At 31.5% G+C, this 26,814-nt stretch overlaps 1 protein-coding gene across 5 annotated transcripts in view; it reads right to left on the reverse strand.

Moving 5' to 3' along the window:
* The window catches only part of LOC111061783 (probable 4-coumarate--CoA ligase 1), a 33,213-nt gene extending 13,609 nt beyond the window's left edge, over positions 1–19,604 (reverse strand). Inside the window, exons 1-6 of one of the 5 annotated variants that reach the window (XM_039437832.1) lie at positions 19,367–19,596; positions 16,965–17,431; positions 9,092–9,302; positions 4,694–5,047; positions 3,079–3,233; positions 1,491–1,671 (exon numbers count right to left, since the gene is read on the reverse strand). In XM_039437832.1, coding sequence (XP_039293766.1) covers positions 1,491–1,671; positions 3,079–3,233; positions 4,694–5,047; positions 9,092–9,302; positions 16,965–17,408 — 1,345 coding nt within the window. In that variant the 5' untranslated portion in view covers positions 17,409–17,431; positions 19,367–19,596. Of the gene's footprint in view, positions 1–1,490; positions 1,672–3,078; positions 3,234–4,693; positions 5,048–9,091; positions 9,303–16,964; positions 17,432–19,277 lie in introns of all 5 variants that reach the window. The other 4 variants (XM_039437828.1, XM_039437827.1, XM_039437831.1 and 1 more) reach the window with 4 other exon arrangements.
* Positions 19,605–26,814: the final 7,210 nt, after the last annotated feature.

Consider the following 26,814-nt stretch of genomic DNA (forward strand, 5'->3'; position numbering starts at 1 on the left):
CGCTATCAGATTTTGTTGAAACTATATCTACGGTATATTTGTACATTTTAAATTTGCTTTCAAATGAGTAAATCTAGTACATACCTAACTAAGTACGTTTTAGATGTCAATGGTATGCATCATTATCAAAAACCTTAGACCAGTTATAGAATGGACACGCCCAATTGTATATTCATACTGAAAGTCAATGAAGCCAACATCTACTGCCATATCGCCCCATCGTGACGTCAGCATTATGTAATATATACAATTATATTATAATAATAGGCAATTTTATGTGCAATTTTATAATTTTAAGCTCTTAATTATATAATTTTAGTTTTTTAATATCTTACTTCCATCTGAAATAGACACACAATCTGCTATGGAAAACAATGTAAACAAACTCTACAGAAAAGTTTCTATACGATGATGACGTCACGATGGAGCGATATGGCAGTAGATGTTGGCTTCATCGACTTTCAGTATGGGGCGTGTCTATTCTATAACTGGTCTAAGTCAAAAACGAATGAGACAATGTTTTGTCAGAACCACTACCTGATCTCATACTGTGTAGTAGACCGTCCAATTGAATAACATACGACTAATAAAATTTTAGGAAGAATTATAATCTACTCTTTGAAATTCGAAAATGTCTGTATTTTCATCTTAGTAGTTACATAGTTTTGGGCTGAGCCTGGTGAACCTTTCCCAATCATTCATGTGATCCGATTTGTTTGTTATTCAATGTAAAATATACAGTCTAAATAATTTTACTTCATTTCTGAATCAGGAATTGTCAAATAGTATGAATGTACTATTGTCGGATAGTTTATATTATGATCACCTCGACACATATTATCATAGTGGGGTATCATAATTAAGACTAAGTTTATTATTAGCAACTTTTGTATGTATATTATAATAATTGCCAATTATATCAACCGGGTACACCGATAAGCAGTTTCACTACTTGCTGACGTTTCGTCATTATCTCAAATGACATATTTGGAGCGCAGGTGATGCTACACTGACACCTGCCTGTGTTTGGAAGTTCTTCCTCGTGGTCGAAGGGAGTACCTCCTCCCCTCTCCTTCTTCCACGTGCTCGGCCTGGCGCTGCTGGGTGAAAGGGATTCCCGGAGAAGTGTCTGGCTTTTGTGATGTGTTTGCAGAACACACACAACCGGAGAGGGGAGAGGGGAGAGGGGTGGAGGTACTCCCTTCGACCACGAGGAAGAACTTCCAAACACAGGCAGGTGTCAGTGTAGCATCACCTGCGCTCCAAATATGTCATTTGAGATAATGACGAAACGTCAGCAAGTAGTGAAACTGCTTATTGGATGTACCCGGTTTATATATTAGCATGTTCATCCAGCCGCGAATTTTTAAAAGTTAACATTATAATAATATTTTTGTCAATAAACTTCTCTGGTTGCAATTCATTGGCAATTCAGAGAAATTATTATTATAGTCTTTCCAGGAATATACAAAAGAATAGTCGATAATCACCTTGTCTAATGTCGATAGTGTCTCCTCTGCCGATTTTCTCCTTGAACTTGTCGAGGAGTCCCTTTGTGGCGGGTGCAGCGCCGCACGTCACCTCCTTGATGCTGGACAGGTGCTCCGACTTGACGGCTGGGTGTGACGCCAGGAACATCAGCAGCGAAGGCACCACGAACAGCACTGTCGGCTACAAATCATCAGAAAAATATGTTTAATTCATCACAAACACAATACAATATCAATATGAAACAATATACTGTACACATTAAAGTTGAACAATTCAAAAGAAAGAAATATGCAATACGAAATATAAAAATATATAATATATGTTTATTCAATTATTTTGATTGGGCTACTTGAAAGATTAATTACAAAAATCACTAGTATCTTTTTCATCTTATTTTAGACAAGTCTAGTCGTGGCCCATCCAGCCATTATCAAGTGTAATAATATTCTTATTTGTTCTTGAAGTATGTTGAAAATTATAATCATAAATGTTTTATATACAGTAATTATGAATTCATTATGTTTTTTATTGGAGAGATTGGATTGCTTGAGAAAACTCCTATCTAGATTGTAACTTTTCAGAAGTACTGAGTTGAGAATAGGCCTTATAAAAAGTTTAGGAATAAATTTTATGTTTTCCATAGATGCATAGAATATAAAATTCATTGTGAACTCTTGAGATACAATAATCTGTAATATCTATTTTTGTTGAGAAGGTTCTTAATATAAAATATTTTAGAATCTCAACTAATTGAAATGGGAAGGATTCTAATTTGAATTGATTTCTTGATGCTATCAGTAGTAGTTCTAGAAGCAAATCTGATAGTTACAAGTATAAGCCCACTACAAATTCACAAGCAGAATTTCAAAAATATCCAAATCTAAGCATTAGTCGTAAGTATTGAAAATTTTTATTCGAATAGTTAATATTTCACTGAATAGGTTTTCAGGTAGCAATAAATTCAAAAGAAAGACAAATGAAATTGGGTAATAGGACATTTTTCTATTCACTTTGCTGTGTAACAAAAAATGCGTTCACTGTATTTTATTATTTATTGCAGCTTGTCGAAATTGGGGAAGATATCACATTCTTAATCTCAATCTAGTGAATCGTAATTGAACGTAGAAGAGTGGGAGATTCTGTACTGTAACCTCCATTTCGTGAGGAAGAATGATCAAGGATTTCTTATAGATACATGTGACAGCTTCACAACACTCGGTGAGTGACTTGAGATTCATTATCAAATAATAAAATGTAGAGTAGTAATAATTCCTCATCAATTAGTGACTAAATAATAATTTTCACTTCAAAAATACATTACTCTATGGGTTCATTCAAATGCTGGATTTAACAATCAATTGATCTTTTATGCAATATGGGCTATTAGTCTGCTAATTGAATTCTCGAATACATACAAAAATAACAATGTCCTGTAACTGAAATTAGGCCTAAGTTTGATGGAACATCAAACAACGCATTACATCATAACAATATTCATAGAATGGCAAGTATTCTTGACATTATATTATTAATCAATTTATAATTAATCCAATTCCAATAAAAACTATTTATAACAACGGTACTCACTCTATATTTAATCACAGCTTCCAGATACATTTCTGGAGTGAATTTTGGCAGAGTTATCATGTGCATTCCGTAAATCATCACGCTATTCAGAATTCCATTGAATCCATATATGTGGAAAAACGGCAGAACACTCAGCACTTTCTCCTGGTAATTTCCTGTAATTGAATATTCAGATGAATATGAAAAACACTAAAAAGTCAATCGCTCAATCAAAATCAGTGTTTTTTATTTAATAAAATACCGTACAACTTCCCCGTGAATGAAGTTTTCATATCAATAATTTATCACCATTTCTGATAAAAAAACTTGGAACGTCTTTTTCAATCAGTGTTTTTGATATAACTTCCATCCATTCAGGCACCATCCAATTTGTTATATATTCTCATAATGCGATAATGTTTCTTAGGGCGCCTCCAAACGTAGTAGTGATCGTCCTTCAGTCTGGCTTTCTGTGGAGGTACTTTTAGTACTTGCACTTTCTTGGTAACTGTACAGAGAAGGGAAAGAAATCCTTCCTTCTCTGTGTTACCGTTCGATTTCATTGCTATTAATACTGGCTATCGGCTATGTTTCTCTTCCAATATGTATTGAACCATAATGTAGGCTACGAATTAATGACGACTTTTGTTGTGAGAATCACTATTTAGTATATATTAATCCCTATTGATAAATACATATTATATCCTTTGCAATCACACCTTCCTTCTCACTTTCTTCACACCCATATTATATCTTCCAATTTATTTATTTATTTATAATTTTTACAAAGTAGCACTGATTGGGAGAGAAAAACTAAGGATACTCCGTGTACTATTTCTCTTCAAAATTTAGATAACATTTTAAAAGTCCGAAATAGGGTTATGGTTACACTTTTCTAAAATTTAGTCCATTTTCACTAAAAAACAACGAAAACTAAGAATTTTAAATTTTGACGGTTAAAAACAGAATAAAAAACCAAAATATCACACTCAAATCACCATTAATTGGAACATTTTTGCGTAATTTGACAAAATTTAGAGCCAGAATAAACAACTCACACAACACATTATATCAGATTGAAAAAACATAGCATTTAATCATCGGGTTAGAGATTTAAAAAGTTCCATCTTTTCAAAAAGAAAGCTATCTTGAAAATTACAATTTGAACTCATAAACGAAAACTTGGAACACAAACTTCAAAATTGAAACTTAGAACTTTGAGACGGATACTAGAGAATTATTGCAGTATAAGTTATTTCTCGACAAACACTGATTGTATTGCCAAATTCCATTTTATTATTTCACATTCAGGACAGTAGTTTTAATAATTAAGTGGAATTTGATAATTCATTTAGTGATTTCCAATTATGGAAAAGTTCCACAATATCAATATGCATTTGAAAAATTTGATCTAGATATTTTTCTTTTAAAAACAATCTTCCTACTAACTTTAATTTATATTACTTTGATACTTTTTTATTTGAAAGTTGAAAAGGGTTTTATTTATCTATTATGAAACAGTTGAAACTTGAACTCCGCAACAAAAACTTGTAACATTGAACTTAACAGCGAAAAAAATGATAATCTACTAAAACTAATTATAACTAAATAATAAATTGTAATAAATTCTAGTCACCTGCAGTTGGAACGTGATTGACGAGCGACTTGTGCTTGCATTGCTCCAAATTGACGACACAATTCCTGTGTGTCAACTGGACTCCCTTGGGCATGCCTGTGGTGCCACTGGAGTAGGGCAGAAGGGCCACATCATCCGGCGATATCTTGGGGAAAGGCACGTCGCCCCTTTGGGTGAGAATGAGGGTTTTGAAGTCGAATATCTTGCGGGAGACATCTGTCTCCTCGCCGCCGACGATCACCGTGCCCTTGTAATTGGGCAGAGCCGGTGCCACCGCCTGCGCGATCTCTGCCAACTGCGGAATCGTCACACAGCATTTCACCCCTGCATTCTCGAATTGTCTCTTCACCTCACCTGTTCACACAACTATGTCAATTCAAACCAATTCCCGAAATATTCTGTTAATTTTGTCTTATAATTTTGTCATTTCTAATCTCAAAGAGGTGATTCTATCATACATAAAATGAATCATAAATGAATAAATGTATAGAAAAATGAAATGTAAAAGTGCAATCCAATAAAGAATAATTCATTCATTAATCGTAGCCTAAATGAATTGATGAAGTTCATTCCGTATTACTCGAGAATACTACTTAAACACTGTTCTCTCACACCCTTAGGTGACAATCCCTGTGGGAAATGGATTTAACCATAGAGAAACAATAGCATAAGTAGATATTCCATGGTGTAGGGCATTTATGTCGCAACTTTTACTGTTATCTCAAGCTGATAGTCCACTTAGTTCTTTCCTGTGAAGCTTTATGACGCTTGTAGTCTCTCATATTGTGCCGTTCATACACTCTTACCCGGTCAAAACAGTAAAAATCGACAGTAATCGGCTTGAGGTAACAGTAAAAGTTGCGACATAAACGCCCTATACCATGGGATATCTACTTACGCTATTGTTTCTCTATGATTTAACTTGACTTGAAAGCGTTTCAAAAAATAAACATTTGAATAAACCTTATACGAGGGTCATTCAATAAGTAACGAGACAAAATTAAAAATGTTCAAAAACGGCTAAATTGATCCATATGAAACTTTTAGGACATGAAGTTGGCAACCTTGCGATGACATCTGATCTGCTGTTCTATCGGTTTTAGTAAACATAATCTCAAATTGAATCAGTTACCATTGACGAGTTGGCTTGAGAATTGCACCGTGGAAGAACAACTTGTCGTGATCATATTTTTAGTTGCTGAAGGTGTGAAAAGTAGTGAAATACACACAAAAAATTATTGAAAGAATCCACAAAGAAAGTGTATGAAGACCATTGTTTGAATCGTTCAAACGTTTACAATTTAGTAGAACAGTTTCAAAGTGGCTGTATAAAAGTTTGTGACGATCAACGCAGTGGACGACCAATTAAAGTTGGAACTTCCTCTCTCGAATTGATTAGTTAATTCGGGACAATAGGCGTATAACTGTTGAATTTATAAGTGGAAAAGTAAACACGAGTGTTGGAACTGTCCATAACATTATCCATTACAAGATGCAGTACAACAAAACTTGTGCGAGATGTGTGCCTAGACAACTCACGGACGCTCACAAAGAAATCCGGCATTAAATCAGTCAACAGTTGCGACTGAAGGAGAATGGCTTTTCAAAAGACACATCAGACTTTCATTTCTTTGGATCTTTTAAAGAGGGTCTACGAGGGAAAAATTTTCAATCTAATGAAGTGGTCAAAAATCACGTGCAACAGTGGCTTCGACATCAACCCAAACTAAGGGCATTTACAAATTAGCAGAAAGATAGGACAAATGTATAAGTGTTGCTTGGAAAGTAAACAACGTTTTTTTCGGATTGAAAAACTGTTTTTGAAAATTAGTCATTTGTCTCGTTACTTATTGAATGGCCCTCGTAGGTGATTGAATGTCGGTAAATCAATTATCAATCATAAGTGAAAAAATAATGTAAAATTATCCAAAATAATGCAATATAAATCATCTTATGAATAATATTTATAATGGGTTACTATTGTAAAAATATTTTCAAAGTAACCTGAAGCTTTATAATCTGAACCATGTTGTTGAATAAATTTCTCAATAATATTAATAATAATTTCATCTTGTACATTATCATTTTTAATAATGTTAATTCGTGGTTAAAATTCAAGTATAATGTGAAGTATAAAGGTTGGGTTTAAAAATTATGTATTGTAATTTCATTCAATACAAATGAAAATTGGTCATAGAAGGATTAAAGGAAGCTGTCACAATAATCATTTAAAAATGATTATAGATATAGTTTGTGAGGAAAAATGTAAAACACTTTTATGTTCACAAAATGAAAAATGTTTGAGAGTGAGAGAAGACGAAGGAAAGAGAAAGGAGAAAGAAGGATAAAAGGAGAAAGAGAAAGAAGGAAAATCTTGAAAAGTATATAAATATACAGAAGTTTTCAATTACTACAATATATTATTTAAGTAATTAAAAACTTCTGTATATTCATTTCTATACTTTTCAAGATTTTCCTTCTTTCTCTTTCTCCTTTCATCCTTCTTTCTCATTTCATTCCTTAAAAATTCTATTAGAGTAGTACTATGAACCTATGCAAGCGCACAAACCTAGATTTTACTGGCATTGTCAGATTGAAAACGAGTTATCTTTAGTTTGAGAATGTAGGTGTTGAATCTTATTATTTATCTATTATCTTTATGATTCATGCATTGTATTTATTGTATTGCTTTCAATTTGATGAAATTAATTTGAATTTGATTTGAATATCTATGAAACACCAAAAAAACGCACCAAGAACTCTTTAGATACTTGGAATTTGGTAATATGGGAATATGAATCGATTGTATAAAAATATAAGAAATCTGTGGATTAGTTTGACAACTTTTTTGGCATCATAGCCGTGAGTATGAATTGTTGAAGTCTTCAAATGTTGTGGTTTCATTGACATGCAACCTGTCATCAGAGACTCATTTTCTACTTTGGCAAGTCTCCATTGAGTCCCGAACTATTAATGTGTTTCTCAATAAAGTACATACAATGCCAATAATTGATTAAAGTGATTACAAACTATTTATGCCAACCAATCTCATTGCCAATGATAACGCTTCTAGAGGGGCTAGAGGGAATGACCTCCCCCATTATCCAATAATATGTTGGCAGCCAAAGATCCCTTCAATCATGAAGAGGAAATACTTCCGGGTTCCTTGGTGTAACCAACTCTACAGACCCACTATTTACCTACGTTACGTCACTATTCACTTATAGGCCTACTCATTTGCACAATCAATTACTTCTTGCGAAGAAATACATTAATAAAATATTTATTTAAGTGTTTAAATTATAAACAAATTTCTTCTGAAGAGCTTTTATGCTTGAAAAAAGTTTTATGAGCATTAAATGAAAATTTTCATACACCCAGTAATACTTTTGGTATTGGTCATACTTTACATCAGTAATTCTTTTGGAGTGAGCTAGAGTACAGAATAAATTTGACTCATTTTCTACATTCTCAGTCATTAAAAGAAATATTTTATAGTGCCCAGTTGTAGAGAAGAAGCTCATGCTTAGTATCTCGTTGATATTACAATATGAACAAATCAATTAATACCAATAAAACTAAGACGTGGTAGGTAGTATAATATTATATAAAAACTAGTATAAATGTATGATAAATCCAATCAACTTTAAAAAATATATTGTGGTCTCTTACTTTAATTCTTGCTAAAATAAAAATTTCAACTGATATCACTGATACATCCATACAAACAAGAAAACAATGTTTTTAGAAATCAAAATAATATTTTTCGAGTGTCAAAGTTTTCTTTCAACAAGGATAACTATTTGCTGATTCAGTTTGTTTAGCAAAACCAACCTTTCCTGTAAAATTGTTTGTAATTGAGTCAATGTTTTGACTCAATTTGTTTCGATTGAAATGAATTAAGTCGGTAGAGAGATGAAAATTACTGAGATATTGCAACTATTCAAATGCTAATGAATTAATAATTCATTATTATCCATTATTGACCCTGTTGTCAATATTTGCAGTAGCAGAAGTCTTCGGGGTGAATTAGAGCATTTAATTTGGATTTCCGTTTGATAATTAAAAAGTCGGTTGAAATTCTTAGCAACCAATGTCAAAAATCATTGTTGTTAATAATATTTTATCCTTCTCTATCTTTCTTCCCTCTATCCTTTTATCTTCTTCATCATTATCACCTTTTCATCACCACTTCATGCTCATCCTAATCTTCATCTTTATACTTTTCTCATCATCATGTTTTTTTTGTAAAGTTAGTTTAAGTAAAGTTTTTCTAAATATAAATTTTACTGTAGTGTTAGGGAACATATTTTGGGCTTTACCTTTTATTTCCATTGTAAGATTGTAATCAATAAATAATAAATACAATTAGCGAATAAGTGAATAATTTGAACAGACCAGCAGTGTAGAGAGGATTGACGAACGTTACTACTAATCCAGCCTCGAGCGCTCCGTGAATTGCGAATACATATTCGGGTATATTGGGCATCAGTAATCCCACGACATCTCCCTTCTTCAGCTTCAAAGTCGAGAGCAGCGCACTGCCGAAGCTGTGCGAAATGAATCGTCCTTCCGAATATTTGTAGGATCTCCCTGTACTGCCACATGTCTGCAATGCCCAAAAATAATATTTATCTTAAGGACATAGGGAGTAATAATAGTTTCTCATTCACAGTTATTAAAAAAACAACTAAAAATAATATGATACAAACCAACTAAGGGTGTGTGTAAACAGAGATCGGACAACGGCCATAGGTCAGAGTAGGTCTTAGATATAAATATCCATATTTATATTAAGGTGCCGTACTCTTGGGACAAGAAGAAAAAACAACAACATATTTTGTTATATTTTACTTATTTTTTCCTTGCACACAACAGCTTGAAAACGTCATTTTTTCAGGGGTGCTCCCCCGTCTGAAAAAAAATCAACAGGAGCGACCACTCAAAAATAATTGAGGAAACGTTGAACTTGATTCTGATATCAGAGATATAGATAAGTATTCAAATTCTTTATTACATATTCTACATGAATAGCAATAGATGCAAATACATTTTTACTTCGTTTAAAAGTACTAATAGTTACATTTTGAGAAAGATACTGGACATACCTTCTCGTAGTATTAATTGATTGAAAATAATGTTTAAAGTAGAAATAATTTCTTATTTTTGTATAATAAATTTTCTTCAAATTCCAAATCTCAATTCTGAAATATTAAGCATAGAAAGTTTTTAGTTTCATCAATTTTAATGCTACATTTAAAATATAATCCAGATCGAACCATATTTTCTATTTATAGTTTTATTATTCAATTAAGACAACATGTATTTGAATTACTGTGTTGTAATCCCCAATACTGACAATGTGTTTTTAACGATGACGCACCACACCATACTTTCCTGTTAATCGTGACAACTTTAAAAAATTATTATGTATGCAACTGTATTAAGAAACATTAGTTAACGATAATATCATTTTTAGAGAACAAAGTGTAATAATCACAAGTCATTTCAACATATTGATTGCTCAAGAGTATTTCTATATTCATTTTTCTTTGTAAACGTTTCCTGAAATAAGATGATAAAGTAAAACCGAATTTTATGAGTTTTATATTTGAAATACTAGACTCATTTGACTCGCTCAACATAATAAAGACATTAACTCATTATATAAATCTATGTCTCATATTGAAGTTTATTTTATTTTATAATGGATTTTAATAGGCTTATTGTATTGGATTGTTTAATAGAACCATTTACATTTATGTACATTACCGTATATGTATTTCCAGTTCTATATACATAGAAGATAGAGATGAGGAACTTCATAATATCATTTAACATATTATGTTTCCAGGTTTGTCAAGGCAGCAGCTTTGTTCTTCATCTTTTTTAAATTCATAAATAACTTTATCTATAAAAACGCATTATCTCTTAACAAAATTTGCCTTGTGCCACATTTTTTGTAGACTTCTGATTAAGATGTTTATGGGCATTTTCTAGAATCTTCGAATTTTTGTCATTGTGTTGAGTTGTAACATAGAATAGAGAAGTACTGTACTTATGTTTATGTATGGTTGATTCAGTGGTGCTCAAGTCCTAATGTAATTGGATTACTTCAAAGACTAATAATTTGTACAATGAATTCTCATTTGTCTATTTATTATTTGTGAAATGGGACAACCTGGTCATACTTTTTGATCAGTTTTCACCAATATTGAAAAACTTCCCTGTTTGAAGTATTCAGGATATACATACCATTCTGAAAGTGGAAATTAATGTTGAAATACCATAATTTGAGACTAAGTTAATTAGTTCTTAATAATATATTAATGGAAAATTTCCTTCTAAATTTTTTATTAATTCATGGTCCTATTTCAATACCTCATTCCTGATAAATCAGATTTCAATCTACTAAGGCTTTTTCAAGTATATTTACAGTACCATTCTTGATCAAAATCAACTACATTCCAAAAAATAAGTTGACGTTAATTACAAAGAATGAAAATTCTGCCTTGAAAATAAAATCAATAGATTTTTAACAAATAAAGATAATTCAGAAAATGAAGCATCTTTCATATTCTTTTATCTTTAGAATATTTAATATTTAAATATTATTATCATTATCTTATAATAAAGATTCACTATTCATTGATTATTCTTCGTTTCATCAAGGAATTTGAAGTATTTGTAGTAATGAAATGACAGAATTTGTATCGAATATATAATGTATAACTGAATCAGAGAACTTATTCTTGGTTGACTTACATGAATTCCAACTAGTCATTGGTGATTACTACATGTAATATCAATTACTAATACAGCCTAGTAATACAAAACGGCTGTCTCCTTATCAACTTGATAAAAAATTAGTCACTTCTGTTTGATTTATGTTTGTCTAGTGATGATTGTGATATCAATTTATCGTTGCACATTTCTACTATGTAATCTATAAATGAAATCCTCTGATTCATCAGATTCCTCAAAAGTCTAAAGACTCTCTTAATGTAAATGGAGTATTTTTGCTAACTTTTTCTTGATCTATTCATTTTTTATCAGTATTCAACTCATTTATATTAGTTATTAGGCAGATCTTTTTATGAGTTGTGGGAAAATAGATTTAATAGGTATTTCTCAATTAGATCAACACTGATAATAAACAAATAAATTATAATATTATCATCTCTTGTTAGCTGATCTAAATTTTTTACAATGTAGGGAATATTATAGAATGAAATGCCGGACAGGACAATAGTTACCTAATGCTAGTTCCAATTAATACATTTTGAAATTTCATATGTGATCTAAATACCTACTCTACATACCCAAAATTGTCACATCTTTTCAGATCCACTTGCTCGATTTGAACACATTGCGTTTAATGTTTTGAAACTACAAATTAATGTTTCTATTTTTTTCAGACAAAAAATATTATTCATTTTTCTGTAATTTGGCTCATATTGGAACCACGAAGCTCTTATTATGAGAGACATCACAAGTTCACAAAATCAGCTACAAAGAATAAATCATCAGGTAAATTTATATTTATTTTTTTCGTTCACTGGTTTAATACAGGCCAAAAATTCCTTCAATTTTCAATTTAAAATGATTCCTTTCCTTCAATGATCTTCTCATTCTCTCAAACAAATTAATGTGCAGTCATTGCTCTGCGGTCTATAACATATCATTGTTCAATAATTAAACAGCGAATATGTAAGTTCAAGTCTGTACATACTACTGTGAATGATTCATCACATTATTACACAATAATATTGCTAGGAGATTATTTACTTTTTTATTAAGAGGCATATTTTCTTCCGAATAGAAGCTGATAACCTTTTTTTCAAGTGAGCCGTTGCTCATAGATAAATAAAAATATTAAATGGAAAATAATCCGCGAGCACTTCACGTGCGGATCTTTCTAAAGTTCACAGTCATCACTCTTTTATTTCCTAAAGAATCTTTTCGTTTTACAGTACAAAGAACAATCGATTAATTGCGTATGTGATAGTTTCTTTTTTGTGATAAAGAATCGAGTAAATCGTGCGTTTTGTTATTTTTCCAACCCTATTTCACAAAATGCCAGTCATTTATTTAGAACAACTACTGTGACATGGAACTTCACCTTTGTATTGCTGATAGCAAGGCCTGAGAACATTTCAATGCTCACAAAAATAAACATTAGACTATCTCGTGAATATATCTCGTTTAGGCTATCAATAGTTATAATAGATAATAGAATAGAATGACTTCTTTATTTGTTGATGTGGCGAAGTTTGGACAGTAATGTCCACTCTACCACTCAACCACGAATGCTGCATAATATCAATACATCTTCGACTCGTGACAATGTCTCATGACTTTTGTTTGAAAGTCTAAAATTTAAGATTATCACTATAAATATAGTTCTACTGTTATAATAATGATTTATCAGTTAACTGGGTAAGCTGTTGAACTTAAATAATATATATTTTTTAGCAATATTCATTTAGGCTAATTTTTGTTGACTACTTCTGCCTCTTAGAGTTTGTACTTATTATAGAATTTTCAGGTGTACACTCTCATAAAGGTTATCTGTAGCCTGGGAAAATGCGTGATGTAGCCTCGGTTTCTAGTACCTATATGAGGTACTGATGGTAATTCTTTTTTTTCCTTCGTCCTGGTACCCCCAGAAGAAGGGAGTTTATTATAGAAAATATAACAAACAAAAATGAAAAATACACTCTTATAAAAAGAAATCTTACAAACAAAACAAATGAAGAATAATAAAAAAGCAAGAATGACAAAAGATAAGAAGATTCCCTTTCAGTGGAAAATTTCAAATATTATAACCAGACGAAATATAAATTCTCCAAAACCTTCTAAAGAAGGTTTGACTGGAGGAGTCAAGTTTTACATTATATTAAAAAAAACCATAGAAATAGTACATTGATATAATCAATCAGTGATCCCAAAATAAATAATTTTCAATTCAAATCATATGAAAAGAAAAATAGTTGTCAATCTTGAGTGGAAAAAAAAATTAATTGATAATAATTCATTTAATTGTATTGTGTATACAATTATTATTATGTAATAATAATAATAATAATAATCATTATTATTATTATTATTATTATTATTCAATCGATCATCTACAATTATACCTAGATATTTAACATTATCAGAGCGCCTTATGAGAGGACAATCACAGTTTCGATTCTCCCCTTTACAATAATGGAGCTTCATTGATGACTTTGATGGTTTGGTGCTATCAGTTATAGAAAAGGTTAAGAAATTTGTTTTCCTTGCATTCAATGTTAATAGGTTGTTCCCCATCCATGTGGTGACCCTGGAGAGTTCTGTTTCTGCTGTTTGAAATACCTCATCCCAGTTTCTACCCTGGAAAAGTAGGGCCGTGTCATCTGCAAATGCTATTACCCTATACCTCCGATTCGAATGGAGCACAACTCATTTGCAAATATGATATAAAATTGGGCCCAAATCTGTTCCTTGAGGATTTCCAAATTCCATGGATCCTTCTGCACTCATGTGACTTCCAACTTTTGTTCTCTGCTGACGGTTGCTAAGGTAGGATTTGAACTACTCCAGAGTTGTATTTCCTATTGCTTCAAGTTTTTTAAGTAATGTATCATGTGACACAGAGTCAAAGGCCTTAGCAAGATCCAAAAATACAGCTAAACACTTATTTTTTCCTCTGGGTTATGGATAACCAATTTTGACAACTCCAGAAACTGCTGATTCCGTACTGATTCCCTTACAAAAACTAAATTGGTTTGGAGAAATTATATTATATTTTTCCAGATAGCTCATCAACTGAACTTTTACTAACTTTTCCAGTATTTTTAATAAGTTACTTATTAGTGATATAGGCCTATAGTTACTTAAAATTAGCTTATCACATTCCTTATGGATAGGTCTGACACAAATTAATTTCATTGCTTTAGGAAATGTTCCAGTTAATAGACTCAAATTGAAGACATGAGCCAGAAGTTTACAAATTAATTCTCTAATGCCTTTTAAAATTCTATTATCAAAACCATCAAGACCCGGCGCACTACTGTTTTTTAAAGAGTTTATAGCTTCAATAATTTCTTGCTCAATTATGGGTAGAAAAATCATAGAATTGGGTACTCTTACATTCGGCTTATAACTATTTACAATATCACTTATATTCTTACCTAAACTATCTGATATTTCCTTGTCCATGTTTTCTCCTATACCAACAAAGTATTCATTAATGAGATTCAGTAATAAATTAAGATTCTCTTTCAATGTTACAACATTATTTCCTATTTTTACAGCATTCAATTGATCTGTCTTCTCTCGGTTTGAATCAGTGGCATCCTTTATGATCTCCCAAGTTTCCTTGATGTTATTTCCTGCTTCATTGAATTTATTCTTGAAGTAATCTTCTTTTGAACTCTGGATAAGCGACGTCAGCGTATTCCTGTAGAGACGGCAATGGGCTGCTAGTTCTTGATTTTCTGGTTGTAATTTCCTCTTTTTATTCAGAAGATTCCTTTTTCTAATGGATAAGACAAGCCCTCTCGTAATTCAAAGTTTGATGATCTTAATTTTATTTTTTGGTCTGTACTGATGAGAGTTATTATCCATGTGGTGTTGTAAAATTTCTATAAATTTTTCGTAGACCATATCTGTATCATTACTTTCAAGAACTCCCACCCAGTGCTCCTCTGCTAGACATGTTCTTAGACCAGCTAAATTCATTGTTTTTCGGTTTGTGGAATCGGTTTCATGTAGATTCGCTCTGTTACTTGCTCCCGGACATCTTTGTAGACCCAAAACGGTGATAAAATGATCTGTGATGCTAGAGTGGTATATTATTGGATAAATTTGTTGTTTGGAGTTTGTTAATATGTGATCCAGGCATTATTTATTTTATTTCAGGCATTATTTATGATCCAGGTAATATTTATTGCCCACTTATAACATTACTAGTTTCTATTATTAAAACTCTCAACTTCTATTAAATTTAAAAAGTGTGGGAAAATTAAAAACTTTTCATAACTTATATTTCTTAAGGAATAATAATGTAATAGAAATGATTACCAGTATGTAGGTTTGATAGATTAAATAATAAATTGATTCAAAAACGAGTAAAATACGGTAGGCTAATTCACCGCTACTGTATTAACATTAAATAAATATTATAGAAGAATTTTTATAAGAAATAGAATAAGTTTTGGGTCTGTTTTTTCTTTTCTGACTATTGTATTGTTTGATTTATCCTATAAATAAATAAAACATTGCGATTTGTTAATGTAATCAGAAAGAGGCAATGAATTCGTAATACGGCTCACTAACGCGATCATGAATAAAGATAAGAGTGGATAAGAGCAAAATATAGTAGAGAAAATTAATGATGTGACATAAATCTAACTTTTATTGTCAATTTTGAGTAGGAAATTAGGGCATAGACAAAGATCGCTTTGGTTCAAATATTCTAGCACAGTGGAACTAATTTTTTACAGATTGAATTGATACAGTAGTTGTTGAGCTTAAAAAATGAATGAAAAAGTTTGATTAAAACGGCTAAAATTTAGGAAAAAGAAAATATTAAGCAAGATAAAAAACTAAAGTTTTACTTCCAACAACCTAACATGTATGCTTGGCCTATTCAATTGCCTTGTTCATTCAATTCATATTCTTGGTACAGTATATTTTAAATTGTATTTCTTTAATATAACATATTAGCAATTTACTTGAGTAAATAATTTGTAGATAACACTGGTTGAAAGCCAGTGGCTGATTAGTAATAATTTTAAATAATTAGATAACTTTTTTAGAAAATTATGAGATAAAAATCGTTATTCATTTTTGAGTGGGTGTGTTGGTGACTAATTCTGTACCGGTACGGTATTAAAAAAATAAAAATCATGAAGTATTCTTGAGATGTGAATATTTATAAATTATAGTATTGAAACAAAACAAACAATACCGGTATTAAACGCTATAAATATTAACTCGTTGGATTGGTAATACAACTTTTCTGAATAAGATTTATGAGTTGAAAAATCGCTTTTCAGTGATTCGGAACCTACCTAAAAAAACGGCAAGTTCACTCATCTTCCATTATTATCGGCTTTGTTACCCACGCAAAAGCCTTGGGCTTATGTGGGTATCACTTTCAGCAAAAAATATATACAATTTTTAAGAATATATTGCATTTAAAATATAATGAATAAAATTAGCGCATAAAATTGACTTGTAGGAATAATTTGTTATGATAATAATTATTATGTTTACTTACAATAACAGGCATTTCACTCCATTCGTCCATATCCTTCCAAATGGCCTGAGGTAACGTAAGTTCAGGAAGGGTAACATCTCCGAAAGGAGATTCCACAATTTTTGCCGCACTTCCGGAATACGATTTTGTTGCACTGAGATGCTGATCGTTGATCAATGACTGGGCTCCATTCATGAATACATTTCGCCGCTTAAAAAGAGGAGCCGATCCTCCCTGCACGTGCTTATTGTAAGAAAACAGATTTGCACCAAACTTTGTTGATGTTGAGAAACTACGCGAGTCATTGTTCAAATTATTTTGCACTCTTGGAACAATCACATTAATTGCTATAGGAGAAGTACTAAATAGTCTGGTTTTGTTGAATAGTCCTCTGTGGAGGATCACCGCGCGTCGGGTTTTTGGTAGCAGTTTGAATGTTGATGTCACTTCTAAGGCCGATGCCATTTTTGTCTCCAATTTACGATTATCTGAAAAAAGGTTATATTTATATTTTTAAAAAATCATTCGTCGCACATATGATCAAAACTATATCAGATCCCAACCAATAATATTTTTCTTATAGTTTGGAAACGTATATTTTGTTTGAAATCTGGCTAATAATTATTGTGAACATGAATCATGGACAGCTGTGAATTTATTTGGCCTTGATTAAATGAAAGGAAATATTATGGAGACACAACATCTACTAATTAGAAAGAAAATCGATCAGAAATCATTTCATCATTTCCGTAATATTTTAAATAGTAGGAACAGTTTTGGGTTAAGCCTGTTGTTCCTTTCCCAGTCATTCATAGTTGAGAATGAAATTGAATCTATCAATAATATATAAAGAAAAATTAAAGTTTTAGTTCTAATTAGCATTCTTCAATATATAAATTAGAATTCCTATGTTGTTTAAGCTTAATAATATGATGTCATCATATATATTATGTTAATAGTTGGTATATTGAATGATATATAGAACTAATTTTTGGTGTAATAAGTAATATCAAGCTTATAACACAGTATTGTGATTTGCAATAATTATAAAGCCAATATTCAAGAATTCTATTTGTTTAAGTTATGTCATCATTTGTCTTGAATTATTTAACAATATAATCATCACCGATTGGTTGTGTTCTTGTATTAAAAATATAATTTACTTTAATAATAGTGTGTTAATATAATTAATTAATGGTGATTCTTTATCTTCGTAGATTAAATTTCCTCTATTTTTATTTTAAAATTAAAAAATAAATGAGCAATTTTTTATATTACAAATAATTGCATTCGCCTCAGTTGAGCTTGATGCATGATTCACTCATCGCAACTTTCAACAGGTGGATTTACTCTACCACTATTATTTTACTCTTCACTATTAATCAATAATGAAAAGTATCTAAGCACATAATAATACGGCATTTGAAGAATTCTAAAAATTAATAAGTTTCATTATATTCGTGTTTGACCTTGAAATATATAAATCGATATTAATATTAACTGTTCCTACGAATTGAAACAAAGCCCAGAACTGTATTGAATATTTTGGCTGCAACAATAATTATTAGCCTATACTTATGCACACCTGCCAAAATTTAAATTGAATCTATTCTAATAGAGGCACCTTTGTATTGTGCTTGGCTAATACTTAGGTGGTTGACAGTTAACCTTGATCATTCTAAAATTCAAATGTTTTTCAGAATCAGCGAAGTTTAATATTATTATTTTCATTTCATTTTCAGATACTACCTACTCATCACAATAGTTTTAAATTCAGATGTATATTTTTCATTTGTCATAAATAGTTGGAGGTATTATTCACTATTAATAATTAATTTTTAATACGTTACCGTATTACTTTAATATTCGATATTATTTCTCAGGTAGTATGCCTATATACTAACATGAAAAATAAGTAAATGTTTTCCAAGTTTTTAAATTGAAGCTCCAAGCATGAATGTTTCAATTTTTAATATAACATTTATTTTATAGATATTTTTGTCTTAATTATTATATTTATTCTATCATTCAGTATAAAATATTAAAAGCTGTATTGCAACTAAAAATACACTTTTACAGCAATAAATTCTCTCGGAATGAAGAGCAAGAAAAATAAGTTCTTAAAAGAAGTTAATTAGTTGTTATTTTGGAATTTCTATATTGCGAAAATCACTGGTGCTTATAAGATGAATGTTGACACTTAAATATACGGCACTTCCGTTTTTTTAAATAACTGTAGTGGTTTGAATAAAAAATATCTGTAAAGAAAGTGAAAGGTCTTCAAGGTAGCTTTGGAATGTAACGTGTTTAATTGGGCTGAGTTTTTCTCAATACCTTACCGACGTGGAACGCGCAAAGTGGGACTGTACGCTACCTGAGAGTTGAAATCAGAGTTAAAAAACTAGATCACTAACCACACTCACACTTCCGTTGCCCGCCAAATGTAATCGTTGACTAGAGTCAGAAATATACGACCGCCAGCCAGCCAGGTTCAACAACTTTTCAACGCTGAATGTGGCGGGGAATAGTACGTGAAACACTGCAGCTTATTGGCTTTACGTCCGTATAATTATTTTCAAGATGATCATCTCTCTCATTTTAGACAGCTCTGTATCTCTTGCTTAAATTCTGTTTTGACAACTCTATCATGTGTGAGGTTAACGTTCTTCTTCGGCTAGCTCTACTCTTTCACTTCAACAAGCTGCCAACTATTAGTCTCTCTTTCTCTAAAATACTTGTTGAGTTTGAACCTTTCTACTCCACTCGTAGTTGACCCTCTTTTCGTAGTGTTGCTCTTCATTGATCAACTCTTGACGCTCTCATTAATTGAGATGACTCGTTTGTATAAAATACTAAAATTATGAGGAACATGTTGTGTTCATCCATTAAGATCATTAGGAAGCTCCAGAATATCTCATAATATTCTTTCTAGTGAATTTGCAATCTAATAATTTCTTTTAGAAAGACTTATTACGTTTTTTTTATTAACTTGTTGATATTTGAATCAATATTGAATGAATAATATTCATTGGGAATTGGAACATACTATCGGCTCAATCTAACTTTTGCCAATATTTCTTTGTATTTATAGCTTTTTCCCTATAATATATTTTTTCAATATTTTAGAGGAATAAAAAACCACTGCAAGCCTAGGATATTTATTTATTTATTCAAACAATGAGTACATTATAGAAGTGATAGGGAGAAAAGAAATAAGGTACCTACCTACATAACCTTGTGCTATTTCTCTCCAAATTTAGAGAACTCATAGTCCGAAATAGGTTAAGTCTTGTAATTCTTCAATATTCACAAAATGTTCAGTCCTCAAATATTTTCTCAAAGTAGATTTTTTCAAATTTAGATGCTTCAGAACTAAACATAGAAGAAATATTTCACATTATTATAACTAAAATAGGAAATATTCACATATTAAAAATTATATTTTTAAAAATCCTGAAAACAAACTTCATTCTGCTCTCTGCTTCTCGTTCATATAACAATGTGTACGATCACAATTGTGAAAAGTGGATATTTATTTCAGATGCTTTTTAATTTTTTCTGTGGAAAACCCAGAAAAAATCTTGAGTACGGTACCTACCTACTCTAGTACAGTATTGTAGTCGCTAGATCATATCATAGAGAAAAGATAGCATGATAGCGAATAACATAAATATATGAAATTACATAAAGTAGCATAACCTATGCTATCATTTCTCTATGGTTATATTGACTATAGAAAACATACACCTATTGGTAGTCAAATACTGTCTTGCAAAAATTGGCACGTACTTATTCCAAAATTACAATTACATTTTTATGTTTTGAGCTATCTAAATTAACAGACTTCCTCCTTCCTCATTTTCAAAATCAACATAAGTAACTTTAATAATAATAATATTGGTATCATCTTAACATTTCTTGAAAAAATGTACATAGTTGATGAGCTTCACATAATTTTTAGGTGATTCATTGCGGTGAATCAATTCCGTTATATGCGTTTGCTATCTGACCGAATAAATGTCTCATAGAATTTTCAACAATACATATATAATTCCTGAATGAATTAATTGGTTATAGATATTTTTTCGGAAAAATAGTGAATCATTGCTATAGGTAATAGTATTCTAGTTCAAAAGATTCTTTCATGAGTTTCAATCGATTATTAATTAATTAAAATTAGGAATTTGAATAATAAATATTCCCACAAGTACGGTACCACTAATAGAAGGTTAACTTATAGGTGAAAGAAGAATCTGTAACTTTTTTTCAGTAAAAATGCATGCTCAAGCTAAAATAGAAATAGGACCTGAATTATTATAAATAGTAAAAGGTCGCAGTGAGAGCAATGACCCACCGTACCGTATACACTTTTACCACAGCTAGGCTCTAAAAATGTAACTAGGTCAAAGCCGCCTTGTCCTTGTATTCTGCACTTTCGCTCTTGTTCAATTAGCTGGAACTTGACCTTGCTAAAATTATTCTAAATGAAAAAACTTAGAATGAAAAAATTTAGAATTTAGAAAAAAGTAAAATATTAGTGGATGATGTCAAACGACAGTTAATTCCCAAATTCTCGCTAGAAGGTCTATCCTTTTTGTTCATTATTGAGTTTTCTACTAGAAGATAACATGTTTTTGATTCGCTCAAAAGTATGTTGGTATGTTGACACACAAAGATATTATTACTTGTTTTGCATGATGGCAATTTTCATCATGATCTACTTCCTGATGAATTATAATAATAATGTGCACGCGTGGTGAATTCAGATTGATCTTGATGTTTTTTATTACCCTTGCGGAAGAATACGATAAAATCGTTGGTTACACAATACTCTCACATACTCACTGTCATTGTCACTCAATTTTTTAAAAATCACTATATATAGGCCTAGTGATTATACAAAAGTGCATTATTCCATATGCACTTTCTTGCATGGTGTGATACCTGGAATGAAAATAATAATTTATATATTTGTTCTAAAAAACTATTGAAGGCTAAACTTGATTGATATTACTTTTATGCAAGTCAAACTGAACGAGGAAAAATTTATTGATATTGCTTTTATGCAAGTCAAACTATGAAGGAGGAAAAATGTAGTAATTTAATTCGTGTGTAATGAATATCTTGATTCTTTAGCATAGAAGTAGACGTTTCCTGTTAGAATAGCATGTAATTTTAGTTGCATTGATTTGTAAGTGGGAATCAATGTACTCGTTTATAAGAAGGGCTCTTAACCTTTAATCTCTGTGTTCACCTTTGTAGCTTTATTTTTTTCCACGCCCACCCTCATTTTCCCTTCTTTTTTCTGATTAATCTGTAATTTGAAATAATTTATACTCTCCCATTTGACTGAGGTTTTCTAAATTTTTCAATTTCTTTCTCAATCACTCAACAGTAAATAAACACCGTTTACATTTTCTCTATCTACTCCATTCTTCATGATGCCCCCTGTGGGTTGGGGGAGCTTTGAGTCGATCATCGTACTCAAGAATGTGTAGAAAACCAGAATTCACCCACAGTATCCATGCTTGTCGTAGGAGGCGACTAAAATGGACCTCAAGGCAATTCCAGAAGTTGCCTCGCCTTCAAACCCACGGGATCTGCCCCATCAAGGCAGTTTCGGAGGGGCAAAAAGAAAAACCCAAGAGACCAGAGATTGGCGAAACTCCAGGCACAAATGTGGGTCAAGAGGCTGAAGCGAGGGTGGCCGGGCGCCGGGCGCCCTAGAGGCAGTTTGGCGTCCCCTCTCGCAGCGGAAGGACCTACAAAAAGGCTAGGAGTGGAACACACGTAGGTCACGATTTGTGGGTGGAGAGACCAAGCCTCACCACTGCTCAAAGTAGGGCGGCCATTCAGGCAAAACTTCTTGGGAGAGGAGAGAACTTTGACCCTTGAAGAAAAAACCCAAGAGACCAGAGATGAGTGAAACTCTAGGCACAAATGTGGGTCAAGAGGCTGAGTCAAGGGTAGCCAGGCGCCCTAGAGGCAACTTGGCGTCCCCTTCCTCAGCGGAAGGACCTACAAAGAAGGCCAGGAGTGGAACTCACGTAGGTCACGAGGACAATTCAGTCTGAAGAGACTGCCAAGCATAACACACTGGATTGCGACAAGGATTGCAACCAGGTGATGAATGGAATGTTAGTAGAGGGTAAAACTCCTGGTTCTTGTAAAGGACATAGGTATTGTTTTGCTTAACTAAAATACTACTTGGGAACACAATAAGCTTCGGTTGACGTGTGGGGTTCTTGGACCTTTGGATCCTTGAATCCGTCCCTTCAAAAATAATAAACAATATTCTTCATGATAAAATCCCTCATCTGTCATGAATAGTTGCTCTCGTTTAAAAATATTGAATGTAACGAAATTGCTTGAATTTTGACTGTATTCTTGATGTTAACATAATTATTTTCCTTGATACCACACCATCCTCCATCCATTTGAACGAATCACTGGTATAGGGGCTACAACAGACATGAGAAACCTTGCTTGAAAGTTTGGTCACTTACGAATTTTGACACAATGAATGTAGATTTTAATATATTATATTTAAATAACTACGTGATTATCAATGCTGGTCTCATTTTTCCTTCTACTTCGAAAAAATAACTATATTTCAACAAATTCGTTGAACAACTCATTTATTTCTCAATACCAATGATAAAGAGCATGCGTGAAAATTTCAAAATGTTCAAAATATTTCAAATCTAATAATTGGCTTTTGAAACAGGAAGAACGAAAGTTATCTGTTGGTTTTCGATAAACTGTAATTTTTTATCGCTCCAAGACTACATTATGCAATCTAGAGAGAAGTCAATCAAAATAGATTAAATGCTCAAATTTATTGAAAAGATTTGAAATTCAATGGTATTTTTTAACTCTTTATTCACTGATTAAAGTGGAACAAAGTTTAAATAATATTTTCTTCGCATGGTATTTGCTGAGATTATTACGCTGAGGAAAACAATGATAATTTAATATTGCCGTATTCTCAATATACCCCTGACTGAGTCTAAATTTTTATTTTCACTACGATACTTATAATATTAGCATTAAGAAAAGATAGCATGAGATATGATATTTTTACTCTATGAAATTAGTTATACAATTTTGTATTAAATACAAATAGCTTATAAAAAACAGTTACAGTAAAATTATCGAATGTAAGTCATTGTGATTGGAAAATATTTAATCTAAGTATAAAAAATCGTATAACTAATTTCATAGAGTAAAAATAGCATATCTTATGCTATCTTTTCTCAATGCTAATATTATAAGTATCGTAGCGAAAATAAAAAGTCAGACTCAGTCAGGGGTACCCTATATTGAGAATACGGCAATATTAAATTATCATTATAGCATTGTTTTCCTCAGCGTGATAATTCCAGCAAATACCATGCGAAGAAGATATAATTTAAAAATTATGTAAATTAATAAAAATATAATTCTCAGTACCCTTTTAAATTCAAGACTTGAAAATGGATTTTAATATCCGAAACATGTTGTGATAAAATAATTTAAAAGGGTACTGAGATTTATATTTTTGTCAAGTCTTCAAAATGGCTTAAATGTCCGAATCATGTTGTGATAGAATAATTTAAAAGGGTTTATGATAGTTTTTAGTTTATTCGATTATGTTGTAGGCATACTACTGTTTTTACGAGAAAAAAATAATTTTTTCACGATATTTGTCTGTATTCAGATTGTTCTGTTAGTGCATGGCATGACTCCAAAATTTTGTTTCACAGTTGATATATAAAAAAGTTGAATTCTTGGCAATTCATTGAAGTAAATACGAAGCACTGTTACGATTAAAAAATCACATTACATAATAACCAAAGGGCAAACTTCCCATATTTATTGGGCAATAAACTTCTCAAAATAAGATTGAAATTGGCAATTTTCAACTTTCAATATTCGATTGGCATATTTTCACAAATATTATACATAATATGCAATATTTACAAAGTATCTTATTCAACTTCAACATACATTAACCAAATTATAATTCCCTGTGAATGGAATAAATTTGGACCAGCTACTACTATACTTGGATGTTGAAAAAATTTGAAGGGCGTGCATTGTGAAGCCATTTTATCAAAAATATGTCACAATCAGTGTTTAGAACGTTTTTATAAAAAAACAATCATTATTCATAAAAATATGAAAAACATCACTAAACAAATGAAAATCATACTTCATAAATAAAAATAAACATAATACATTGAACTTACATCATTATCAGGCTGAGTGTACACAGAGAGTTTATATTAATATTATTTTTCAAAAACATATTTCTTCAGGACTACTTTATTATGTTAGTTTAAAAATAATACCATAGTACCCGTTTGAAAACTTTTAAATATGGAATAACAAAAAAAAAAATAATTTATTATTTTTACTTTTTCATTTTATATTTAACAGTTTTTAAAAGGGTACTATGGTAGTATTTTTAAACGAATTAATAATTATATACACCATAGATTCAACTTTGGCTTTAATATCCGAAACATGTTGTGATAAAATAATTTAAAAGGGTACTGAGATTTATATTTTTGTCAAGTCTTCAAAATGGCTTAAATGTCCGAAACATGTTGTGATAAAATACTTAAAAAAACCGAAGTATATTGGTGTTCGGGGTGCTTCTCTCTACTTTAGTGGAAGGAGTCGAGTTGTTTCTATCTTGGACAAAGAGAGTGCACCAATGAGTAACCACTTTGGAGTGATTTAGGGTAACACTCGGGGCCCAATACTGTTTTTAATTTATGTAAATGACCTGAGTAAGGTAAATATTGATAATAGTCATATATATTTGTATGCAGACGATACCGCGTTGCTTTTTGAGGGAAACAACTGGGCTGATGTTTCTCGTGCAGCTGAGGTAGGATTGGGTGCTGTAAGGGACTGGTTTTATAATAATCGACTAACCATCAATATTAGCAAGACGAAATACCTACCTATTTCCATTAGAGCCATTGGTGATCCAATCGGTGGTTTAAAACTGAAATTGCACACCTGTGGCGCACAGAATAATTATGCACAATGTCAGTTTGAGTGTATTGAACGAGTGATGAATATAAATACCTCGGCGTGATATTTGATTGTCGGCTGAAGTGGAGCAATCTTGTACACTAACTTAGAAACAGACTCCGAAAATTTATTAATGAGTTTGCATCTTTAAGCGGAATCCTTACATCCACTTAGAAAAAAAAACAAGTTTATTTTGCTTACATTCAGTCCATCTTACAATAATTATGGTATTATAGCTTGGGGTGTGGTGCATTCAAAACAACATTGACTCCTTTATCAACTGTACAGACAATTATAATGAAAAGTGCCTTACGCAAACCACTAACATATCCATCAGATTATCTCTTTGAAGAATTTAAGGTATTAAATGTGCAACAATTATATATAAGAACGCTAACCTTGTACATTTTCAAACACAAAGTAGCTATATGTTCTATTATCATTCACAATTATAACATTAGAACACAGCTTTAAATATAGGTATCGTCAACCCTAGAACTTTCTCTTCCACTTCGAAACATTATGCATTTCCTTTTTCAAAAATTGCCTATCTATTTGAAAAATCCAGACAATTTGAGAATAAAAGTCACTATAAAAAAAAATCAACTATTGGGTGACTTCCCTAAACCTAGAGGAGCAGGAAGGTATTTTAGTATCACCTTACTCTTTCCGATGATTGTACATTTTTGGCTAATGATTGTACATTGCCTAAACATTGAAAGCGAGTAACGAATGTGTGAATGAGTGCGCTTGTTGGATGTGAGTGTTCTCGCTCCTTGACAATTTTATCTTGTTCGTCGATCTCACCGTGCTTCCCACTTTGTTTTAGTTTGCCTGATTTGGT

Source organism: Nilaparvata lugens, chromosome 11 (assembly GCF_014356525.2).
Source record: "Nilaparvata lugens isolate BPH chromosome 11, ASM1435652v1, whole genome shotgun sequence".
Classification (NCBI taxonomy): Eukaryota; Metazoa; Arthropoda; class Insecta; order Hemiptera; family Delphacidae; genus Nilaparvata; species Nilaparvata lugens.